The sequence below is a fragment of the Pseudopipra pipra genome, chromosome 7 (assembly GCF_036250125.1).
Source record: "Pseudopipra pipra isolate bDixPip1 chromosome 7, bDixPip1.hap1, whole genome shotgun sequence".
NCBI lineage: Eukaryota > Metazoa > Chordata > Aves > Passeriformes > Pipridae > Pseudopipra > Pseudopipra pipra.
The window spans coordinates 33,102,666-33,124,161 of NC_087555.1; the positions used below are offsets into that span (position 1 = coordinate 33,102,666).

Below are 21,496 nucleotides of genomic sequence, written 5' to 3' on the forward strand. Positions count from 1 at the left end.
TTTTGTGGTATCGGCCGATGTTTTCTGGATTAGGAGAGCAGAACTGGATTTAATTCTAAATACCTTAGGTAGAGTAGTAGTTTTTGTCAGGCTTTTGAATTAAGAATATTTTATTGCCTTTCTTCTACAATACTGGATTTGATGGAATGGAAAGGAGCCTCATTAAGTCCATGGCCTTGCTGAAAAATATATAGGGTGCATTTGTCCTTCATGAGAGACTTTTGCCCAATCTTTTACTGAAGACTGCAGAAGATGCCCCAGCATATTGTTTTATGTAGCTAAGATTTTCTTTAAAATGTTTTTCTTGGCCTAGTTTCTTGCAAAGTGCCCATTATTGTTTACCTAGTATGGTTCTGGGGAACAAATTACTTTCTTCTCCTCTCTACCAGACTCTAGGATGTCTTATATACTGCTTTTACTTCAATTTGTTTTTTAAAAAATAAATTTAGGAGTTTGAATCATTACATACAAAATTCAGGTTTTGTACACCTTTCATCAAACTTCTTGCATTTGCTGTGAATCTCTCTAATTACTTGATCCTTTCTCTAAAGTTCAGTGTCCAAAACGGGGTCCAGAGTCTAGCAGAGACTACAAAACTGATTAAAGCAGGAGAATTAATTCATAGCTTCATGCATGCTGTCTCCTAGTTCAGGATCCTCTTGCAATCATTTTTTTTTTCTCTCAGCATCCTGAGTTACTTCATAAGTTTTGTCATCAAAATATTTTTAACTTGAAAACACTAAGTGTAGTATAACAATATAGTTGTGCGTTTCTGTTTAATTAATTCCAGTAAAAAAAATTATCAAAAATAAAGCTGCTGTATAGCCCGTGTTCTTTACAAACTTTGTTTTCTCTCTCAGTTGTATTTAATGTCAGTAGAAATATTTGTTTGTCTTTAAAGTGTTTCTTATTAGACATGTGCAGGTCAGCTCAGTCTGGTTTATGCAGACCAGACTCAAATACAAATGATTTAAAATGTTTTTATTCACTTCAGTTCGGAATAGAGTAGTAGAATAACCCTCTGCCTTCAGAACAGTCTCTTGGTAAGAGTGCTTTATATAGTCTTTCTGGGTGAACTTGAACCCTGAGGTAATTTTTGGTAATTGCAAATCAGGTTTCTAGAACTGTTTATCCCGAAAGGATGACCCTGCTGCTTTGGGGAGGGAGTACTTCTGAAATACTGCTTTGTACAGCTGAGCTCTGTAGCACCAGTGACTTTTGGTAGTACTTGCTTTATCTCTGGTATAATTGGTGCTGTAAATAGCATGAATATAGCAAAACAGATCTCATTTTCGAGTGCACCTTATTTTCAAACAGAAGAATGCCTGGACATGCTGGGTTTTTCAGCTCTGAAGTTGGGATATTTTAATGCAGTTTATGTGCAATGAAACAACATAAAATTAGTAGCTTAATATAGTTAGAGAAGTGCAGCCCATTGCCTTTCTTAGCACCCACATCCTCCATACAGCATGTAAGAATCTGGTATTTTTTCATTTTTCTATGCAGTCTCTCTAGCAATGACTCATTCCCATATGCCAAAAATCCAACTGGCTTTTTTCTCGAAATAAATTAACATGACAGCTATCCTGAAAAATGAGCAGAGTTCCTGCTTCATGTATGTTCTCTAGAATACATCTGTTTTAGGAGGGTTATTTTCTAACTTAAGTTTTTGCATTTTAAATGCAAGTACTCTGTGGCCTGAAAGTTCATGTGTGTCCCTCTCTGAGGATTTCCATGGGCAGATAGGAGCTGCTCCTGGTCTGAGCTGGCTGGACATATGTCAGGACAGACTGGAGTCCGTGTGTCTGTGCTGGCACATTGCAGTGCCAGAGCTCAGGGCACCTACAGAGCTTCCAAAGCAGAACTGGTTGGATTTCAATCACCCTGCTCCCAGGAAGGTGTCTGCAGCCACTGCTTTTATGTACTCTGTATTTAACAGTTTGTGCTGCACTGGGTTGCTTGTTTAAACAGAGCTGAAGTAGATGGAACTAGAGAAAAATTATAACATCAGATGGGAGAAGTGTATGAATAAATGTGTAAAATACTTCCATTAGGACACCCCAGTTAAGATTGTGTTTCTACCCAATATTTATGGAAAAAAGCTCCCTTTAAATAATCCCAGGTTACTTTTGTCTGATTTTTTTAATAAGCACCAAAATGGTAACTTCTAATGTGTTACACAAAAAAGAGAGTTTAATATGGATGTTTCTAAAGCAGTTTGCTACCCACCAGTCATCTTTTTAATTAGGCAGAGAATAGACTTATCAGTCTGACACCAATTTCAGGGCATGCTGTCATTCTCTGCAGCTTCACTGCTAAAGCTAGGTGACATTTTAGGAAGGAAGGGGGTAACAGAGTGAAAAACTGAATTTAAAAGTACACCAAATTAAGATTTTTATTTAAAATATATCCCTGATTTAATTTAAAAAAAAAAGTTTTGTCATTTTCAAAAGTAATTATTTCACTTTAGAAATGCTAAGGCATTGTATGCAAAAATAAATAAAAAAATACTGAAAGACATTTAAACCATGAAGTGAAACAAATGGAGAATATGGTAGGGTAAACAATTGAGGTATTCCTACATATATTAAAATGTCAGTTCAGCATAACTGGTATTAATTACATTCATTTCTAGGTTTTAAATCTTTAGCAATTCTTTTCTGCTGCATTTCAGGGATTAATTTCACCACTTGAAGCTTTGATCTCTCATACCATTTCTGCACACATTTGCAGCCTTTGCTACGATCTTTTTTCTGATTTATTTTATTTCTGAATCACATAAATATTTTTTGTTTTCCTTGCTTTCTGGTTTAGCTTTCTGATGCATCACATTTCCTGCCCTGATTCAGAGACCCTGTGTGTACTGGACATAGTTCCATGTCTCCCTGTGAACCATTAGTGCTACATATCTTAAATCTGGATACAGGAAAAAGAGGAAACAAAGCACTTTGAGCAACGTAGTGCTCCTTACTTATATGATTTGACAAACTCCAGTAATGTTGAAGTTTTTCAGTAGCTTTATCCCATTTTTCATTTCCCTGTACTCAAGTACCTGGCCAAAAGCTGTATATTTGAGAGGAATTTTGTTTTAAGGCCTGCCAAGAAATAAGAGGGTTTTTATTACTGAATGATTCATCAGTGCAGAAGTCGTTTTGGTCCTGCTGGAGTATTTTGTATGATGCAGAGATAATTGCCACTGTTGTAAAATATTTTCATTGAGAACAGTTGACATAAAACACTGTACAGAAACTGATCTGTCAGCTTTGTTGTTTGGTGAATCATAATGTGTTGTATATTTTGACTTTCTTTTTGCTTGAAAGATCTCTGTGAAGGTTTAAAAAAATGTAATTTTGATAAATTTGTACTTTGAAATACAAAGGTAGCATTTCATATGAGAGTTTAAATGTTGCTGGGTCTTTTTTCTAGTTCCCAAATTAATGAATACTTCAGAGAAATGAACAATATATAAGAAATATGTAAATGTATTTTGGGGACTAAATTCTTTCATCTTTTAAAGCCAAAAAGTGGTTGGAGCTAAGTTCTTTAGCCTTTTGAGGGCTAAATTCTTTCACGTGGGAAATGTTGAAAACTGGGGAAAATAAAGCCATTATTAGCATTAACTTTTGCAGCCAACTCCCTTCTCTGCCACCCATGAGGTTGTGTTTTTTCCTCAGCATGTAGAAGCCTGGTGATACAATATGCAGTGATAAGAGCTCATGTGTTTATAACACAATTGCACATGGTGTGGGAGCACATCCTGTATAAATCTTTTCTGAAATATTGTTTCTGGGGGGTAGAAGAATGTCAGGGTCAGCAGCTTTGGAGCCATATAATCCAGTTCATTTGCAGTGGAGCCAGTGGCCAGTGTGATGGCCATAAAGTTCCTGCCCAGGCCATGTCAAAGGTCTGGCAGGCTGCATTTTGGAAACGTAACTTCTAGGATGTACATGCTGTAACGTGCTGTCTTCTCCACACTGAGACTTCTTCTGCCTGTTCTCTACTATGGGCCTTTTTTTTGAAAGGAGACGCTTGTAAATGAAGTGATTTCTTTTTCAAGTCATTAATAGGAGTTTAAATGAAGAGTGAGTGTGATTCTCTCATCCCAGGCTCTTTGTGATCCAGTGCCAGAGTTTCTCTCTGTTGTATGCTGGTTTTTGCAGGCATTTGACTACTATATTGTTTCTTCAGAAGTCTGTGATAAAATGTTTCTTAAACAAATAAATGGTCTGTCTGACTGCAAGAGCTCAGCAAATTAAACTGTTTTCAATGCTTCTCCAGTAGGTCTAAGAGCAGAACCTGGAGCCTAAAATTGTCCAAAGACAATGTAGTGTTCTGCTCTGATCTTCTTGGCATGTGGCCCTCAGCTGCTGCACTTGATTTTGTGGTAATGGTTGAGAACTTCAGAAAATAGATGAAGAATCCTCTCTTCTTCTGCCTAAATTCTACTTCAGAGCCTTAGGAAATGCAGGTGACCACTGTAGCATTCCAATAAGCTCTACTTGGATGCCAAAGCATAACTTCATTCTGTAAGAACAAAGAAACCCAAAATAAGCTCCAGGGTTGTTATTTGAATGTCTGATATATCCTTGAATTTTCTGTTCATGATGTCTTTGTGAATGTAATATGAACAGAAACGTTCGAAATTAAAATGTACCTTCAGTTTTTACGCCATCCGCAGTTGCAAAGACAAAACACATGTTAATTATCATAGCTATATATATATATATTCTTAAATATACATATATATGTGTACCTACAGTAAATTTGTTTTTCTCTTTTAGGTGTATGCTAAGAGTTCTGGATTCCTTTGGAACTGAACCAGAGTTTAACCATGCCCACTATGCCCAGTCTAAAGGCCACAAGACACCATGGGGAAAGTGGAACCTTAATCCACAGCAGTTTTATACAATGTTCCGTAAGTACCCCTCTGTTTATAAATAATTTAGAAGTTTAAAAAAAGGAGTGCTGTCATTAAGAAGAATCTTTTTATCGTGAAAGACGAATTCATGGTTTAATAAAATGCAACTGCTAAATGGGCAGAATCATGTAGGTAAGTGTCTGTGGGCTGTGCTAAAGCTCTGTCATGCTTTTATCCAGCAATCAGAAAATAAGAATATCAACCTAATATAAAGAGTGGTAAGGAACTTTATTCTCTGGATGCCTGTGGAAAGCAGTGCTTGGCTTTTCTCTCAAGTATCAGTGAGCTTTTGTTAGTTTTGACTTCTCTGATCTCACAATGGAGCAATAGATTTTTGACAGACTTGCTCGATTACATTTTTATAAACTGCACTCCTGCATTTCATCGTGTTGAACAGAAGTTTGTAACTATGTTAGCTATAGTGTTCTATTTCTGCTGCTGTCCCTCTGCAAGTGAGAAGCGCCATTCCTTTGCAATTTCTTTGCATTCAGGATTGATAAATGCTCAGCAAAAAAAAATTTTTGCCTCTACTTTTTTGTGGCTTTCTCAAAATTTTCACCTAATGGGTTTTCATGTTGTGAGTATTTATCCTGAGGGGAGCTGATTAACATTTAATTGCCAGCAATGTACAAAGCTGTTGAAAAATAAGTGGTAGATTTCAGCATTGCTGTAGATCTTCCAAGCATCAATAAATATCTTCCAAAAAATCCCACAACCAAACCTAAAAAAGAAACAAAACAAACAAAAAATAATATAAATTCTCTATAAATTGGGTCAGATTAAATGATTACTGTGACCTGCTCTAGACCTAGTCTTTGACTTTATGGCACTAGGTTCTAGAATCAGAGGGTCTTTCTCTTGCACATGGTAGTAGTAGTTTAAGTGTGTTATCTCTGAAAGGTGCAGAAAGTCACTACTTGCCAGCTGGCTGGAGGGTAAGTGAGGCTTAGGGCAGTGTATGTTGTGTGCAGCAGCTTCTCAGCCCAAATCTGTAAGGGAACACTTGGTAATGACCAGCCAACCTCCACAGTTTGGTGCTGGTCCTCGTCTGAGACTCAGGCCAGGGCACGCACTGTTCCCTCTCATCAGACTTCATAGTCAAGTCTTTCAAACTTTTCCACTTTTCACAGCAGAATTATACATTCTGCTGACTGCTTGACACGCTTTTGATTTCAGTTGCCCTGTAAAATTCTTGAGAGAGGCATATTTTGTCTTTCAACATTCGCTCTGCAAGTTTTTCAGGAGAAATATAAGTGAAGGTTGTTCGAAAGATAAAAGACTGCATTCACAGTTGTTTGGAAGCAAGTAACAAAACATGTGGTGGTGAAATGTGACTTGGAAGTGGTTGCAGAGTTTGTCTCTGGACATTAGTAAGCAGAGCTTGTTCCGTATCCACATTTGCTAATATTTATTGGTGTATGTCCTAAACAGAAGAGGAGCTCAGTTGTGCTTTATTTAAGTAGTCCAGCTGTTGGGAAATTTGTATGTGAGGTCCTGTTCAAGATAACACCAAGGGTGGTGATGCACTTGAGGAAAAGAGTTGGATGAATACTTGTGGTGCAACTGTGTGCGTGCACCACTCAGTCCCGCTCCATGAAATGCAGAAGAAAGTAAATCTCTCTAGAGATCTCTTTTGTGGCAGTACAGACTGCTGTTACAGCCTCTCCTTCAGAGAAAATCACTTCATAATGAATTTTCCAAAGCATATGACTATATTGGAATCTTAATAAGTAACCGTTTCCAATTTTTGCTACTGGAAATGACTGTGGGTTTTCCTTTGCAGGAAAAGTGGTAAATAGATTGCAGGCAAACTCATTCTGAAAACCTGAGTGGTTCCAGTGCTGTAGATTGTTCAAGGATCTTACTTTTTTTTTTACTAGGTGCAGAAGAGTTGGCGTGTTTTTTAATATTTAAAGTTTATATTTGTTGTTTGTTCTCTGCTGCAGAGATAACACCATCTTTATGAGGTTGTGATTAAAAGTGCATATTATGCATCAGTAAAGATTTTATGGCAGATTGGAACCCTGGACAGCTTCCCAAGAACCCCAGACTCTATTATGTTTTGAGAACTCTGATTATAAGGGCAGAAAATTATTACTGAGCAACAAGAATGTCATATTCAAACCTGTGGCATATTACCAAGTGCTTGACTGTTCTCTGAGGGTTTTTTGTGCTTTTGGTTTCTTTTTTTTTTTTTAAGTTCAAATACTTTTACGCAAAATACTGGCACTGGTACTTTTAAAACTGCATGACCTTGCTTAAAAATCCATCTGAGTGCTTCCTGTCAGTGATGTTTGAGGCACTGAATTCCACCAGTTCTGAATCTAACTTTAACAAAGGTTTATTTTTCTTTTGAGAGTGTACTGCCTTGCCTCTCCTTTGAATGCAGTCTCTTATCCAAAAATATGAAAGGATGGAAAAATGCCCCTTTTCAGGCATATTTGCTATGTGCCATTTCCTATGCAAAATTCTAAAAAGTCCTTGGGTCTAAGTGAGTGCAGAACAGTTGCTGAGGCATTTTTTGTGAAAAACAGTGTCATTTGAAAGACTAAATGTAATGCAGAGGGATGTGTACACAGTGTATGGTTTCTGTCTTCTACTGCATTATCCAGTTGGCTAATTTTCAGGAATCAAAAAGCAAAACCTCATAATTGCAATAAAATTGGTTTTTTTAATAACTCTGACTATAAATTTAACATTGCATGTAGCGTGAGTGCCTAGGGTTTTGTCTTTGGGGTTGTTTGTTTGTTTGTTTTTGGATTCTTTAACTTTGCAAAATGTGCTTAATAATTGTCAGCTTGTGTGCCAGAATTACAAGGGAGACTTATAGGGGTGATCCTGTGTTTATTGCAGCCTTTTTGTGTGAGGTTATGATACTTTTCAGAGAGGCCAAAAAACCCCACATGTTGGAGTAACTTTTATATAGTAGGCATGGATGTTTGCCTGAAGCCTTGAATGTTGGAGTCCATCCCTGGAATTAAACACCCTGTCCACAGAAAAACCCCGAAACAAAACAACAGATTTAATGAGCCTAAATGTCCATGTCTCTGTAGAAGGAGAACAGTGGCCAGTGTTGCTGGAAGTCACTGCTGGAAAAAGACCAACAGAGGCTAAATATAATATAAAAAAAAACTATGAGTAAATTGCTTATCCTTTGTGTGCACTTTTGTTGTCTGGGCATTGGATTAAGAACAGTTTTGCCAACTTCACTTGCTACCTTTCAATATTTTATGATTGCTGTATCTGGGTGAATTAGGCAATGAAATTCATATTCTGATTTACATAGTGTGACTTTGTCAGCCAGTAATTAGCATGGATACATAATACACAATGAGTTGGATGGTAGGTGTTAGCAATTCTGGTGTAAGAGGTGAACCCAAGAAATTCAGTAAAATTTATTTATGCCATTGAGCAACAAACAACTTTGATAACAAGCATAAATCCAGGGGGTTTTCAAATTTTTGGTATTGCATCTCTGAGATAGTCAGGCTAGATTTCTTCTGTTTCTTTTATCTCTAATAATAAAATAAAGCTTAGCACACACAGAAAAAAATCATTATCGTTGGAATCGGCCCAGCTGCAGAATTTTTATTATCAGAAGCAAGGCAGAAAATAGCTGCTTACTTCAGTAGGCACATGGGCAGAAATATAAGAACTGGTTTTGATAATAAAGCAAGCAAATTTATCTTTCAGTATTAATATGAAGGAGATGATCTGTTGCATAATATGTTCCTTATAACTTCCTTTCTGACAACATTCACTCTATTGTAACATTAGCTGGTACTTTCAAAGGTGTTGAATATGCTCTGTTTCTTACAGCTCACACTCCAGATAACAGCTTCCTTGGATTTGTGGTTGAGCAGCACCTGAATTCCAGTGACATTAAGCATATTAATGACATCAAAAGGCAGAATCAATCTCTCGTCTATGGCAAAGTAGATAATTTCTGGAAGGTGAGTTTTCTATACTCATATGCCTGAGCAAATTTATTTTGATCAGTAGAATAAAGCATAGCTTTTAATTTAAAAGTATCCCTTCTGTCTAAACTCATTTTCCTGAAAATAAATATATTTAAATAATTCAGTTGAACATTTTGAAGTCTTTTTGATAGGAAACTTCTGACTAGAATGATGTGGATCCTTTGCTATTTATGTATACCTTCCTGACAGAATGAAAAATATAGTCTTGATATGACAATAATTTTGGAAAATGGAGAAGCTGGTAAACATAATGGGAAATTGAAGGTGTTGGAGTCTTTGTGACCTTTAATCTGTCATAAGAAAATGTGTATTTCAATTATTTCTTTTCTTATATCTGCAACCAAAATATGCTGCATTTTGAACTGGAAATTACATTTCACTAAAAGTCTTAGAAGTGAGCAATCTCATTTTCTCTCCTGTAATAATACCAGAGTTTTGTTTCTTTAATATTGCAGTTACTGTATTGTCTCCCACCTGCAGACCAGAGCAGCAGAAAAACAACACTGAGATTGGGTCATATTTTCACCAAGTTAAAGTATATTGTGTTATTAAGTCACAGTGGTCCTTTTCTTTTGTCCACGGTCCTTTTTTGTGGCTCCTTCTCCTAGGCTGACACCCTGGGAGTGTCTCTCTCATGCAGTTTCCAAAGAGATTGCTTACTAATAACTGAATTTCTTCCAAGTTACCTCTATCTCTGTGTGCCCACACGCTCTGCATGCCCGTGTCCTCTGTGTGCCTTCCTTCTTGCCTAAAAAGACCTTATTTTAAGCCTCTTGTCAACTGAAAAAGGAACTGATCAGGACGTGTGCCATACATAAGACCAAACAATATGAGAGTGTGAGAGCACCCATGTCTTATATTTTATTTTATTTTATTTTCTCTTCCTTGGCATGAGAATATTGGTCTTGCACGGTTTTCTGAACCACATCTAGTCTGACTGAGATTATACAGAGTAAATTCTTGAAAAATGATACCTACAAGTAAATGATCAATCTGTGAGGTAAAACAAACCTAAAATTGAAGACAAGCAGTAAAATGTTGCCAGTGGTAGCAGAAAAGGTAGAGCTGAATGCTTGGCTTCTGTGCTGAGAAAAATATGTAATTAATACTGTGACGGTTATTCTGTTTGGCTCATGGTATAGAACCAGTTATAATGCCCATCTGCTGTCTCTTCTGTCTGCAGAGTGCTGGAGCAGAGCTGGGATCCTCTCTTCAAGTCTTTTTCTAGCTTAGGCTCTTGTACTTTTAGTTCCTGATCTCATTATCAGTCTCTCAGGAACAGTTGCTTGCCATAAGCATCTAAACTTGCTGACCTGATTTGTAGTGCACATCAGCAGAACAACCTGTTGAATCCTAGCTGGATTTAAGGAACAAGATAGTTGCTTAGTCACCAGGGGGTTTTTTTCACTGACATATATATCTTTCTCAGTTTATTTAGTCTGCATGGATTCAGAAATATGTAATAATAGTTGATATGCCCAGAGGGGAGATTTGTGACAGCCTAGTCTCAGATTGTGTATGGCACACTTATTCATGGACTCATTAAGACAAAAACATGGCTTTTTGGAAAAGAACATCCAATTTTGACTTTTAAATAGCACACAGTTTAAACCCCACTGTTTTCTCTGGTAAAGTTGTCAAATAATTGCCTTCTCCCTTAAGACCTTGCATTGTTTCTGGTACAAGTTTACCTATAGTAATTTCCAGTCCTAGTAGGAGTTAGACTTTCTCTACTGACCTGCTGATGTTTCTATTCTGTTTCCCTGTAGGAATATATAGATTGAGGTCAAAGTAACCTGGAGTCATCTCCTGAAAAGCCTGTATATGCTGAACCCCTGAGAGCTTTGTGCTTCCTAATCCTTAAGTGATCTCACATGTCTGTTTTCTCTGAACCTTCTCAGGATTATTCACATTCCTCTTGAAATGTGAATGTTAGCAAAGGGCACGTGGGCCATACCAGCACCAAATCCAGAAGGAAATACTATGTGCATTGTTAGGCAGATCCCCTTTTCACCACTGGGAACTCGTGTTGAGACGACTTCTCTGCCAAGCCCCTTGTATCATGTTTTAGAAGTGCTGCTTTTCAAGTCAGTGCTCTGTTCCTCTTGGTATTGCCTGTCTTGTTTTTTCTGAGATATGTGATTGGATATCTGGCCATATTAAAATGGGTACTGTATGCTTGTAACATCAAGCACATTAAAACTGTAACTTGCAGATTGTAACTGCAGTCATGCACATATGCACTCCTATATAAAGTGCAAATCACTGCAGACAGACTTTGAATCAGTTACAGTGTGGCTTGTCTTATCTGGAGTGATAAAATCCAATTCTCGTGATCAAGAGAAAGCCTGAACTAATCTTGTGTCTGTGTAATTTGCTTATTTCACGTTTCCTTCATTTTCCCTGTTCAGTGCTCTTTTCATCTGCCACCATGTCTTGTAAGGAGCCAGACTAATCTATTTATCCTGCTCCTGTTCTTTATATTGAACATGGCCAATTAACAAGAAGTGTAATCTCCACAGAATACACGTGTCACTGCTGGGTCTGATCAGTCATTAGAGAAGCACAGTGTGGAGGGGAAAGCATCCCACTTCCATAGACTGTGGTGTTTTTGGGGAACAGCAGTTGTGAATAAATTGTTTAATTTTTAACCAAGCAGGTTGAAATGGAACTGAAGTATGCATAGGACCATTTTTCCCTGGGGGCAGGGCTGGTATAGCCAACTGCTGTCATGGTTTTATATAGCCATGGACATGGGTTCTTTTCTTGTGTGGCTATGCCTGACGCAGTAACATTCATCCCATATTATTGTGAGCGAGTCTGGGTACGCCTTGCTGGAGGTCAGGAAGGATTTGTGCTGCAGAGAGCATAAGAGAAATCTTGTTTATTTTCCTCTAAAAACTAAATCAGTCTTAAGTGGGTTGAGGATTACAAATAGGAGACTCTAAAGAATTTTGCCACATTCCTAAGGGTTATATTTAGAGGTAAGCTGTCAAGGGCAACATTTGCCAAGTTTTGGATGTGTTTGCTATAAAGGTTTGGGGTTTTGTCTGGCATTTCTGGCAGTACTAAGGAGTAGAGTCCTATTCCTGCCAAAATGGGAAAAAAAAAAAAAGGAATGAGTAAAATGTGAGTGAAACCCATAATGCTCTCCATTATCAAAATTGGCTTTAATTACAGAACATTCCAATTAAAAAGGAATGTTTGAAGCCTTTTATGTTGCCTTAGCTCCTGTTTTGGTCTGTCTTTTCTTTGGTCTTCTTCTTGCAACTTCCTGTCATTATATTCCACTAATTTTACCTTTAATACTAGAAAGAAGAAAGAGTCGAGATTCATTTTGTGCTATTTGCTATTTCTCTTTTGTGGGGTGCTGTGAGAGAAGTCAGAGTGTTGCTTGTATGAGAAAATAGTCATTAACGCATAACATAAGTGTATGATGATTGCTTTAGTATTTATTATAGAGTATTGGAGCTGTCTTGAAAATATTTGTATATTTAGAGGCAAAATAACATGTGAATTTGTTACTAATGCCACTCGACAAGATGGGCATTCCTCTTAAATATATATACTGTCTGCATAACAAGTTTAGAAGCATTGGAGATTGGAAATGGTTATCTTTAGCTTGTTCTCAATGGCAAAGCACATCAACAAGGCTGTTCTTACTAATGTCTCCCCTTTAGAACTCCAGGTGACATAATATTCCCATCATATGCATGAAGTGGGAGGAAAGTTAGAGAGGAAAAATTATACTTGTAGGAATAGTTCTGTTACAGGCAGAAATCAGTGTCTTACTGCTTGCAGTATTGCCTTCCCTTCCTTCTGATTGGTTTTTGTACCTCATATTTAGCAATGTACTTTGAATGAACATTTCGTTTCTACTTTTTAACTAAAAGAAACATAAGGAAAGGGACAAAAGTTCCTTTGCATCTTTTCTCTCCTATGTGGTCAGTGCATTCAAAAAGTTGTCTTGTCATCTTTGTATTGTGTTCCTCCAAATGTACAGCAGCACTGTGTGCCTATCACTTGATCAAAACTCTTTAGTTGCTGTCATCAGACACCAGGAGCACTGTCCTGCTTTATGTCACATAACAAATTGAAATGAGCCAGACACTTTACTTAAGCAACATTTCTGAAATTCACCATTTCCTTCTGAAAGAAGTATGGATCAAAAAGCCAAGTAAATCAAAGCACACTGGCAGTTATAGGTGCAGTAAATAAGCATGCATGCATGTACACTTTTAAAGGCTTATTCTTGAATATTTATTATGAAAATCAGAATTTAATTTAGTATGAAGAAAGAAAGAAAACTGGTTTTTATGAATATTTAACTTTCAAACAGGTCAGTGATCAGCTTCTCATTTTACAGAACTCTTGAGCTGCAAAATGAATTAGTGAAGCCTTACAGTACTGATCAACACAGTCATCTACAAGTATTTGGTTAGCAAAAAACCAACACAACCTTTTCTTCCTGTGACCCCACTCTGTTTTCTTCTGTACCCCTGAACTTTTCTGCTTCACCACTTAGAATGCACAACGATGTCTCATTGTTAGTTGTGGAAATTTCCATTCAAAGGACAGGAAATTCCTGCCTAGGTGTTAGTGTGCATTGCATGACAATGAAATTGTCAACTCTTATAAAAATTTTAGTGTTTAAAAAAACTCAAACCTTCATAGATGAAATAAATAAAGATGAGGATAAGGAGCTGAATAAGGATTTCTGGCAAAGATTGAAGAACCGAAGTCTTTGCTGAGATGTTTTATTCATTCTTTGTGCAAAAATTATGTATGTGCCAATGTGTGTTTTATGAAGAGATGCCTAAAAAAGAAGCCATAAATGGACATTCAGGGAAGAGCAAGAGCATGGTAAACTTGCATAATACTTTCTTTGCATATTCTCTCTCTTTCCAGCTTTTCTAATTCAGTGTATTTTCTAAATCTGTTTCTCTATTGATAAACTGTCTGTTGGCACATTTTTGAGGTCTCAGTAAGAGGTGACTTCAAAGTACTTGTTTGATCGTGAACCTATGCAAACATTTTTGCCTGAGCAACTTTCTCTATCGTGGAGTCCCTCAAATCTCTGACCTGTTGCAGAAGGAGTTGTTAACTTCGGGATTTTTCTAAACCTGCCCCCATCAGTTTTTTATGCCAGTTATGGGTTTGTAAACCTCTATCATGCTCTGTCAGGTTGTCCCTTTCAAACTGGAGAATTGTTAATGACTTTGTTACAGATTTCTGTATGTAACAGTGGAAACCATCCTGTATCTTGGATCCTGTGTTCTGTGTTTTCAGCTTCTTTTTGAGAAAAGGGACCAGAAGTGCAGTGATATCCGAGGAGGGAGAGAAGAACTTTTTATAGAACAGTTCAATAATATTCCCTTTATTTTTCAATTCCTTTCCCAATAATTCCTATCATTTTACTTGTTTGGTGGATGGACTGACTGCTACTGAGCAATGGACTGGTTTTTTTCATGGACTATGATCATATATTATTGTAATGCAAAGCCTTCATTCTTGAGTGACTCTGGGTAGCTCAGGTTTTTTTTCATGCATGAAGTGAGGACTTGTCACTGTGTCCCTTACTGAGATTACTGAGGGGGCTTTTTCAAAAAGCTTCAAAACTTCCAAGTGTTCAATATTATGATGTTTTTCTGCAACATTTTGAAGTTAATTTCAGTTTTGCACCTTTGAATAGTGTGTATTGACAGCACACTTTTGTCACTTCTCTGTTTTCTTTCTCATGATGACTATTCATTCACAAGAGCGATTCCCAATCTCTCCCAAAGAGATCTAGTCCCTTTAAGATTCTTAAAGATTTCCTACATGCTGCTTGGCTTCTTTAGAGAACACTACCAGGGAGAGAGGATTTCCTTGGGCAGGAAGAATTGACTATTGTAATTTTGATGGGTTTACATGGTCACGTAGTTAACACTTTATTGAAATTTCAGATAATTTGTTCAGTGTAGAATTCACACTTGTTAGTCATGAATCACTAAATCTTCTCCACATCTATTTTTAAATTCAGTGGTTAGCAGTTTGAAAATTTCATATTTGAGCTCCCAGGGACATCAGCTACTCTTTGTGATTTAGCACTGTAAAACTCTTACAGTTAAACCCTATGTATTTAACTATCTTAATACTCCCCAGCCCTTGTGCTCTCTTCTAGCTCCCTCGTAGACAGGATTTTCATTATTCGAGGATGTCTTGAAAAGCCTTTGATGACAGTTCTTGAACAGAGATTATGTTTGCCTCACAATCTCAATTGTCAAACATTGCAGGTACACTGCATTTTGGCTTATTTTTGACTTGACTTGACACTTCGACAGATAAGCTGCAAGATGTTAGGACTTCAAGACTCAACAGTATGCATTTAGGATATATACAAAGATGTATCCCAGTACTAACTTTTCTGAATTACATTTGTCATGCTTTATGAAACCATTGCCCCCTGAATTTTTCAATATAAGAAAGTGAGGCTGGATATATGGGCTCTTTTACATACATTTTACAGTCTGAACTTTCAACCCATAAAGCAGTTTAGAACTCTGAATCGAGCTCTTCTGTAATCCAGTTGGCCTGTAGTTCTGCATATGTGCTTCTTAGTTTCATTCAGTGCTGAATTTTTGGTGTTCTGTGAAGGCACCCAAATGGTCCAAAATTGCAAAACACTGTCATTACCTTGGACTGACAAACTGTTGGTAAAGCAGAGTTGTTAATTACCACCATCTACTACCTCAAGAAAACTAAGCACAGAGTTTAGTTCTTGATGAGTTTTTTTAGCTTTTATATTTAAATTTTTCAACCACCAAACTTAAAATTTCACCTCTTCATACTGTGCTTTCTTGTCAATATTGTCCTAGGTAAAGACTTATCAAATAGTTGTCACTTGATGAGAAAGGCCTTATCATGGTGCTTTTAAAAGTAGGTGGAAATGATTGATGAACAGTAATAACAGTTCTGCAGTCAGTGATCAACAAAAAGTACTTTCCTGAATGGCATGTTTATTTTAGCTGCTGAAAAATTGTTTCAGAAAAGGTTTGTATAGCTGTTACTCACTGTTACACTTCCATTTTGATTCTGAGGAGAAATAATTTGCTTTTTTTTAATGTGATTATCTTCCATGCTCCAAGTCTTGGTTTGCAGTGTGGACAGCAGGATAATAAGCACAGTTAGGTGCACATGGCAGAGAATGCTGGGTTTGCATTACTAGCTAACAGTAATTCTTCTTTGCATTAATTTTGGAGAAAGTAAAAATCTGGAGTTTACTGTCAAGTGATTTAAGATAAAAGAATAATTATACCTGCTTCCTAGCAGGCAAACTCAAGAAGTGCATAAATAGTAGAAGGAATGTTGATATTTCATTTGCAAGTCAAATTTCTTGATTTATTTACATGTAGCCTTTCTATTTATAAATGTCATATTTACGCTCTCTCATTTTCCACTTCAGTGTTTTTAGTGTTCAGAATCAGTGTCCTGATTATTTTTGTGAATTATTTTGGCTTCTTACAATATATACCTTTATGAGCAAAAATAACACTCTGCAAGGAATGTGGAAATTCAGGACTACTTAATTGCAAAAGGAGAGAAATGTGAGATTTAGGCAAGGTATAAGGTGCTGATAATATTTTTATGGTGCTTGATAGATGGTTATGAAAGCAGTTGCTTTTGACTTGAAGTAAGTAAGGAAATAAAGGAGTGAGGCTTTGCTTGGACTTTGATTCTCTTTGGGATTCTAAATGTTTTATCTGTGGTTTTAGACTCTGCATCATGAAAGAAGTTAGTCATATGTTTAAGTATTGTTCCCAGTTAATGTTATGGACAGTTAATGTTCAATTCAAATCTGAAGTAAAGGGAAAAATAAAAAATGGAGCAAGCTTTTAGTTTTTTGAATAATTTGTGTTAATTAATAATACCAGCAGCCACATTGAACAAAAAAGCATCTTTGTCTTCATCTTTTGGCCATTTTATGTAATACTTAGCCCAGGACATTTTCTGGCCAGTGCAGCCTTGGCATAGCTGCCAGAGTAAGGAGATTTATTGATGAGGCAGGTCCTCCACTTCAGCACAACCAGGGTCCCCAACAGAGCGGGCTAAAGCAAGGAGTCCATCATTATGTACATTAAATACCCTGTGCATTCAAATGCATCCCAACAATTCATTTAGCAAGGAAGCTGTAAGAAGTGATAGCATTCATTCACCTTGGCCTGAGACTTTACTGCTCCTCCAGGATCTGAAAAGACAGGATTTTCACCAGTCTACTTGCCCTTTGAATGAACTTCAGTAAAATTTTTGGCCAGCTTTCACACAGGGCTGTGGAGGAACAGAATTTACATGACAAAAATAGTGAGTGAAAATAGAATTCTTAAACACTCTCTGCCAAGAAGTGTAGAAACTTGTTGCCTGATTTTAGAGCTATTACTAAGACTATGTGCAAATATTGAGGGAGAGTCTTCTGATCTATGCTGTGTACTGCGTGTAAATACTGTCTTTAGTTAATTGCCTTTGGAATGCCAGTAGTCTTTAAAACTCAAAAAACATATGGCATTGAAAATTAAAGTAAATCTTGTTTGCAAATTAGAATGGTGTACAGTTTTTTCATATTTTTTTTTTTTTAAATGCAACACTAAAGCCTTTACTCTTCTCTGCATTTCTTCCAAAATGCCTTTGAAACTTAAGGTAAGTGGAATATTTGTAGGCATCTCATGGGACTCAGATAATGGGTATTTAGATAAAGGTGTGTGTTCAGTTCTTCAGTTGGCAAGACTGCATCTTACTAAGGTGACATTCACAGTTTTCTTCACAAAGAAGGTAAACTAATTCTTGTGCGTCACAAAAACGGTGAAAAATTGCTATTTCAAAATGAGGTTTTAGTATTTTTAGGCCAAGTATTGTTTAGGCATGCTGAGATTGCAGCTGTCTGGTGGTGACCTGGTTTTTGTCCAGTTAGAAATTAAGAGGACCTTGGTATAGATTTATTTATACCTAGACTATGAATGAAAAAGCTGCAGTTTACTTCCAGTCTAGAAGAAAACAAAACTAATAATGTAATGAAAGATCAAATATAGAGATCAAATAAGAATGAGTGAACTTCTCTTGCTGGATTTTGAATACTGGATTGAATATTGCTGCTTCAAATTTGTAAAGACTGAAAATATTTTATCATTGCCATTACAGGATAAGAAGGCTTATCTGGATGTCATCCACACCTATATGGAGGTCCATGGAACTGTTCATGGGACAAGCACCATGTATATTCCTGGCTATGTAAAAAACCATGGGATACTCAGCGGGCGGGATTTGCAGTTTCTACTGAGAGAAACCAAAGTAAGTTTGTCAAGTGGGAGTGGTGGCAAAAATAGCTCCAGATAGGCAGTGTCTGGAGTGCATGCATTTCACCTCCTATGAATAAGCTCCTAATTTAAAAGCACTGGGAAAAAAATTATCAAATGTAAAGGATCTTAAGTCGTCTTCTGTGTGCTAAGAATACGTTTCTCATCATGTCCGTGTTTTTTGGACTGACAGCTCTTATTAGAAAATTGGCGTGACAACCTATAGGCACATTTAACAACCAGCTTGAGAAACAGGGATAAATGCATTTTTCATTTTCTTCAGTGTGATATTCAGCTCAAGGAGATTATCAGCTGAGAGTGTGCTTTGTTTCCCATCCCTGAGGTCAAAGTTAGGTAACAGCCGAGAGCTGTGCAGTCGCATGCCTGCTCTGCCCTAGCAATGACTTTAACCCAGAGCGACCCTGCTCTCTCAAGGAGAAAAGAAAAGCAAGCACTTCATTTGCCATTCATGTCCTTCCTCTGCTTCAGCTGTGCAGAGAGAGTGAGCAAAAGAGCATGCTTTTTGTGGTGTGCTTTGCCTGTGGCTCCAGAGTCAAGGGAACTCAAGATAAGGGACAATATATACATCGAAATAAATAACTTCTGTCCCCGTAGTTAAAATGCTTTGTTGGGATTCTGTGCCATTCCTGTAGTCTTTGTGGCACTTTACAACATTAAAACACTTCAGTAGTTTACATTTAAATAGGATGTTTAACTTCAAGTTGGTGAAAGAAGAGGGTTGTATGTTTAAAATTAGCAAAATCTGTGGAACTGCGTCCCTGTTGATAGTTTCTTGCTGTGCACTTCTACAGAAAAATCTATTAAAAAAAAAAAAGGAGAGAAAAAAGCAAGCAACTCCCAGGTTTCCCACACAAATGTAGAGATCTCCGTCTTTAAGTACTCTGGAAAATGTTGGTAATTTGACATCTCTGTGTGACAGCTGTTGGTAAATTATGAGTTTTTAAAGGCAACCACTGTGTGTATGTACTTGATGCATACAGATACACATAATGTTGCATATTAAAAAGTCAACATTTACTTTCGTCATAGATAATCTGAGATTACACAGCTTTTGCCTGTGTGGAGTAGGAAATCCCTGTGTTAATCATAATGTGGGAAGAATATTGACCTTGTAATAACACCAAGCACGAACAGTGCCTCCTGAAAAAAAACATGTCTTCTATTCACTGAAATAGTAAAAGAAGCTAATGGAATTCCTGTAGAATTATTCAGTCCTTATAATTTACAAGTAGCAGTTCATAATAATAGTTATGTTTGCCTGTGTCTTCTTCTAGTTCTTTATCAACCATCTTACATGTATCACAATGAAAGACTCGCTTTTCAATATTAACTAGATAGCTCATCTAGTTGTTATTGGTTATATTTGTTGTGTTCTAAGATGCAATGTAAAGACACATTCAATTTAGGACAAATTCAGGTTGATACGTACATATTATGCAGCTTAGTTGCATGGATTCTGTGACACAGGAAGTAGCAGAGTAGCTTCACTCGATTTTGACTAGTAATTGGAATATCAGATGGAAGAGACTGTCTTGTGATTGTGAAGTGCTCCCGGGACAGTAAGTTGCTTATTTTCCACAAGAAGTATTTGGTGAAAAGCATGGATCTGCAATGTACTGTTATCAGAGTCCTACAAGCAGTTTAGGTTTTCATGATTTTCTATACTATTGTTGAGCATTGGTTATGGTCAGGTTTTTCCTTCATAATGTTGGGGAAAATCGTCTGAGAATTTGCTGCATTTCTTAGTAGATGACATGAGAAACACATCAGTGTGTTTCAGAACCCTGTATAAGGAATTCATATTTTTATCAATTATCCTCAGTTATCTTTTTTATACGATCTTTCTTGATAAGCTTTTTTTAAAAATTACATCTGCAAATAGTATTTTCATGTGGCTCTTCTGAACTTTTGTTAGCAGGTTTGCAAATGACAAAAGCTGTTTTTCTTTTAAGGAAATTATTTATTTATGATGCAGCCAGGCTAACAAAACTTTGCCTTGATAATAAGCCATTAATAGTCCATCTGCTTCTCCTCATAGTTATTATTGTCAGGGAAATGGGAGTGCGATGTATTTCTAATGTTGCACTGAAATGAAATTAAATATGGCTTACTGCATCAGGAATTTTGCTTATTATTCCTGTCTGATACTGTTTCAATATATCTAATTGAACAGAAGAAGTGAAACAGCAGCATCCGGGGTTTGAAAGTGGAAACTGAGATTACCATATAGTTTGTTTGGACATTTTTAGCTGGACTGGGGAGGGTGTGCAGGGAGTTGTGGGGTTTATGTTTTTTGCTGGCTGATGCTTCGTATCCCATAGGTATTCTGGCTGTTCTGCCCTAGCATATGGTTACCTGTCAGTGTTGATCAACACATGTACTTGTTCTAAGTCTTCTTGTTGCTTGTATGTTCAGTTTCAGATTCTGATACCCTTTAAGAGACAATACTTGAATGTAGCTGGTTATAAAACACCACTCACCTGTCACTAGTGGCCATCTGCTGTCTATCTGGGTCAGTTGTGTTTATATCAAATGGATCATGGCTTGAATTTCTAAAACAAGTGCAGGTTTTCCACAAAAATCAGGCTGACTTAAATGGGAGCTTTGTACCCTGAGGAGCCCAGTGTTTGTGTGCACATGCATGCAGTGATGTACAAGGACGCTTTTTTCCCATAATCACTTTATTCACTAGGCAACATGGCCAGAGTTCCCTAATGAATTTAGTTAAGGAGGTTTTGTCGCTGGACTATCCGTGTGCTGCAAGTGTGTGAATAATCAGAGCCATAACTCTGGGCTGGGAACATCTGTGGGTACAATGCTGGCCAGGACCATCAAGGGCTGCTGTTGCTGTGTCCCAGCAGCAACCTTTGTCTAGGCTTCCAGAAGCTTTCAGATGTTTTGAGACCAAGGGCAAGAATTCTCTGTCATTGCTTGTGATGTCAACACTGTGTTAGCAAGTTTTTGTTAGGTCAGCTGACAAATGTTCTGGTTTTCACAGACTGAGAGCTAAATAATACTTCAACAAATTAGATGGTTCAGTGTACTCAGAAGCGTCAGTTTATGTTGAACTGCTTCATTTTGCCCTTAGACAGCAAAATACCAATAGGTAGTGGCTCAGTCCTATGATTCTTAGTCAGAGCTTTGCATTCCCAAAATGTATTTGGTCTCTGTAGGACACAGTTATTCTCAGAAGCATGCAGCTGCCATTTCATTCTGGTGTGTGTTATAAAGCAGCACATTTCAGAATAAGT

General features: G+C 37.1%; 1 protein-coding gene across 1 annotated transcript in view; it reads left to right on the plus strand.

Annotated features, from left to right (window-relative positions):
* MGAT5 (alpha-1,6-mannosylglycoprotein 6-beta-N-acetylglucosaminyltransferase) overlaps window positions 1-21,496 on the plus strand; it is a 121,251-nt gene that overhangs the window by 78,498 nt on the left and 21,257 nt on the right. The window contains exons 10-12 of the mRNA XM_064661553.1: window positions 4,782-4,915; window positions 8,738-8,871; window positions 18,070-18,219. Of these exons, the coding sequence (XP_064517623.1) occupies window positions 4,782-4,915; window positions 8,738-8,871; window positions 18,070-18,219 (418 nt within the window). The remainder of the gene's footprint in view (window positions 1-4,781; window positions 4,916-8,737; window positions 8,872-18,069; window positions 18,220-21,496) is intronic.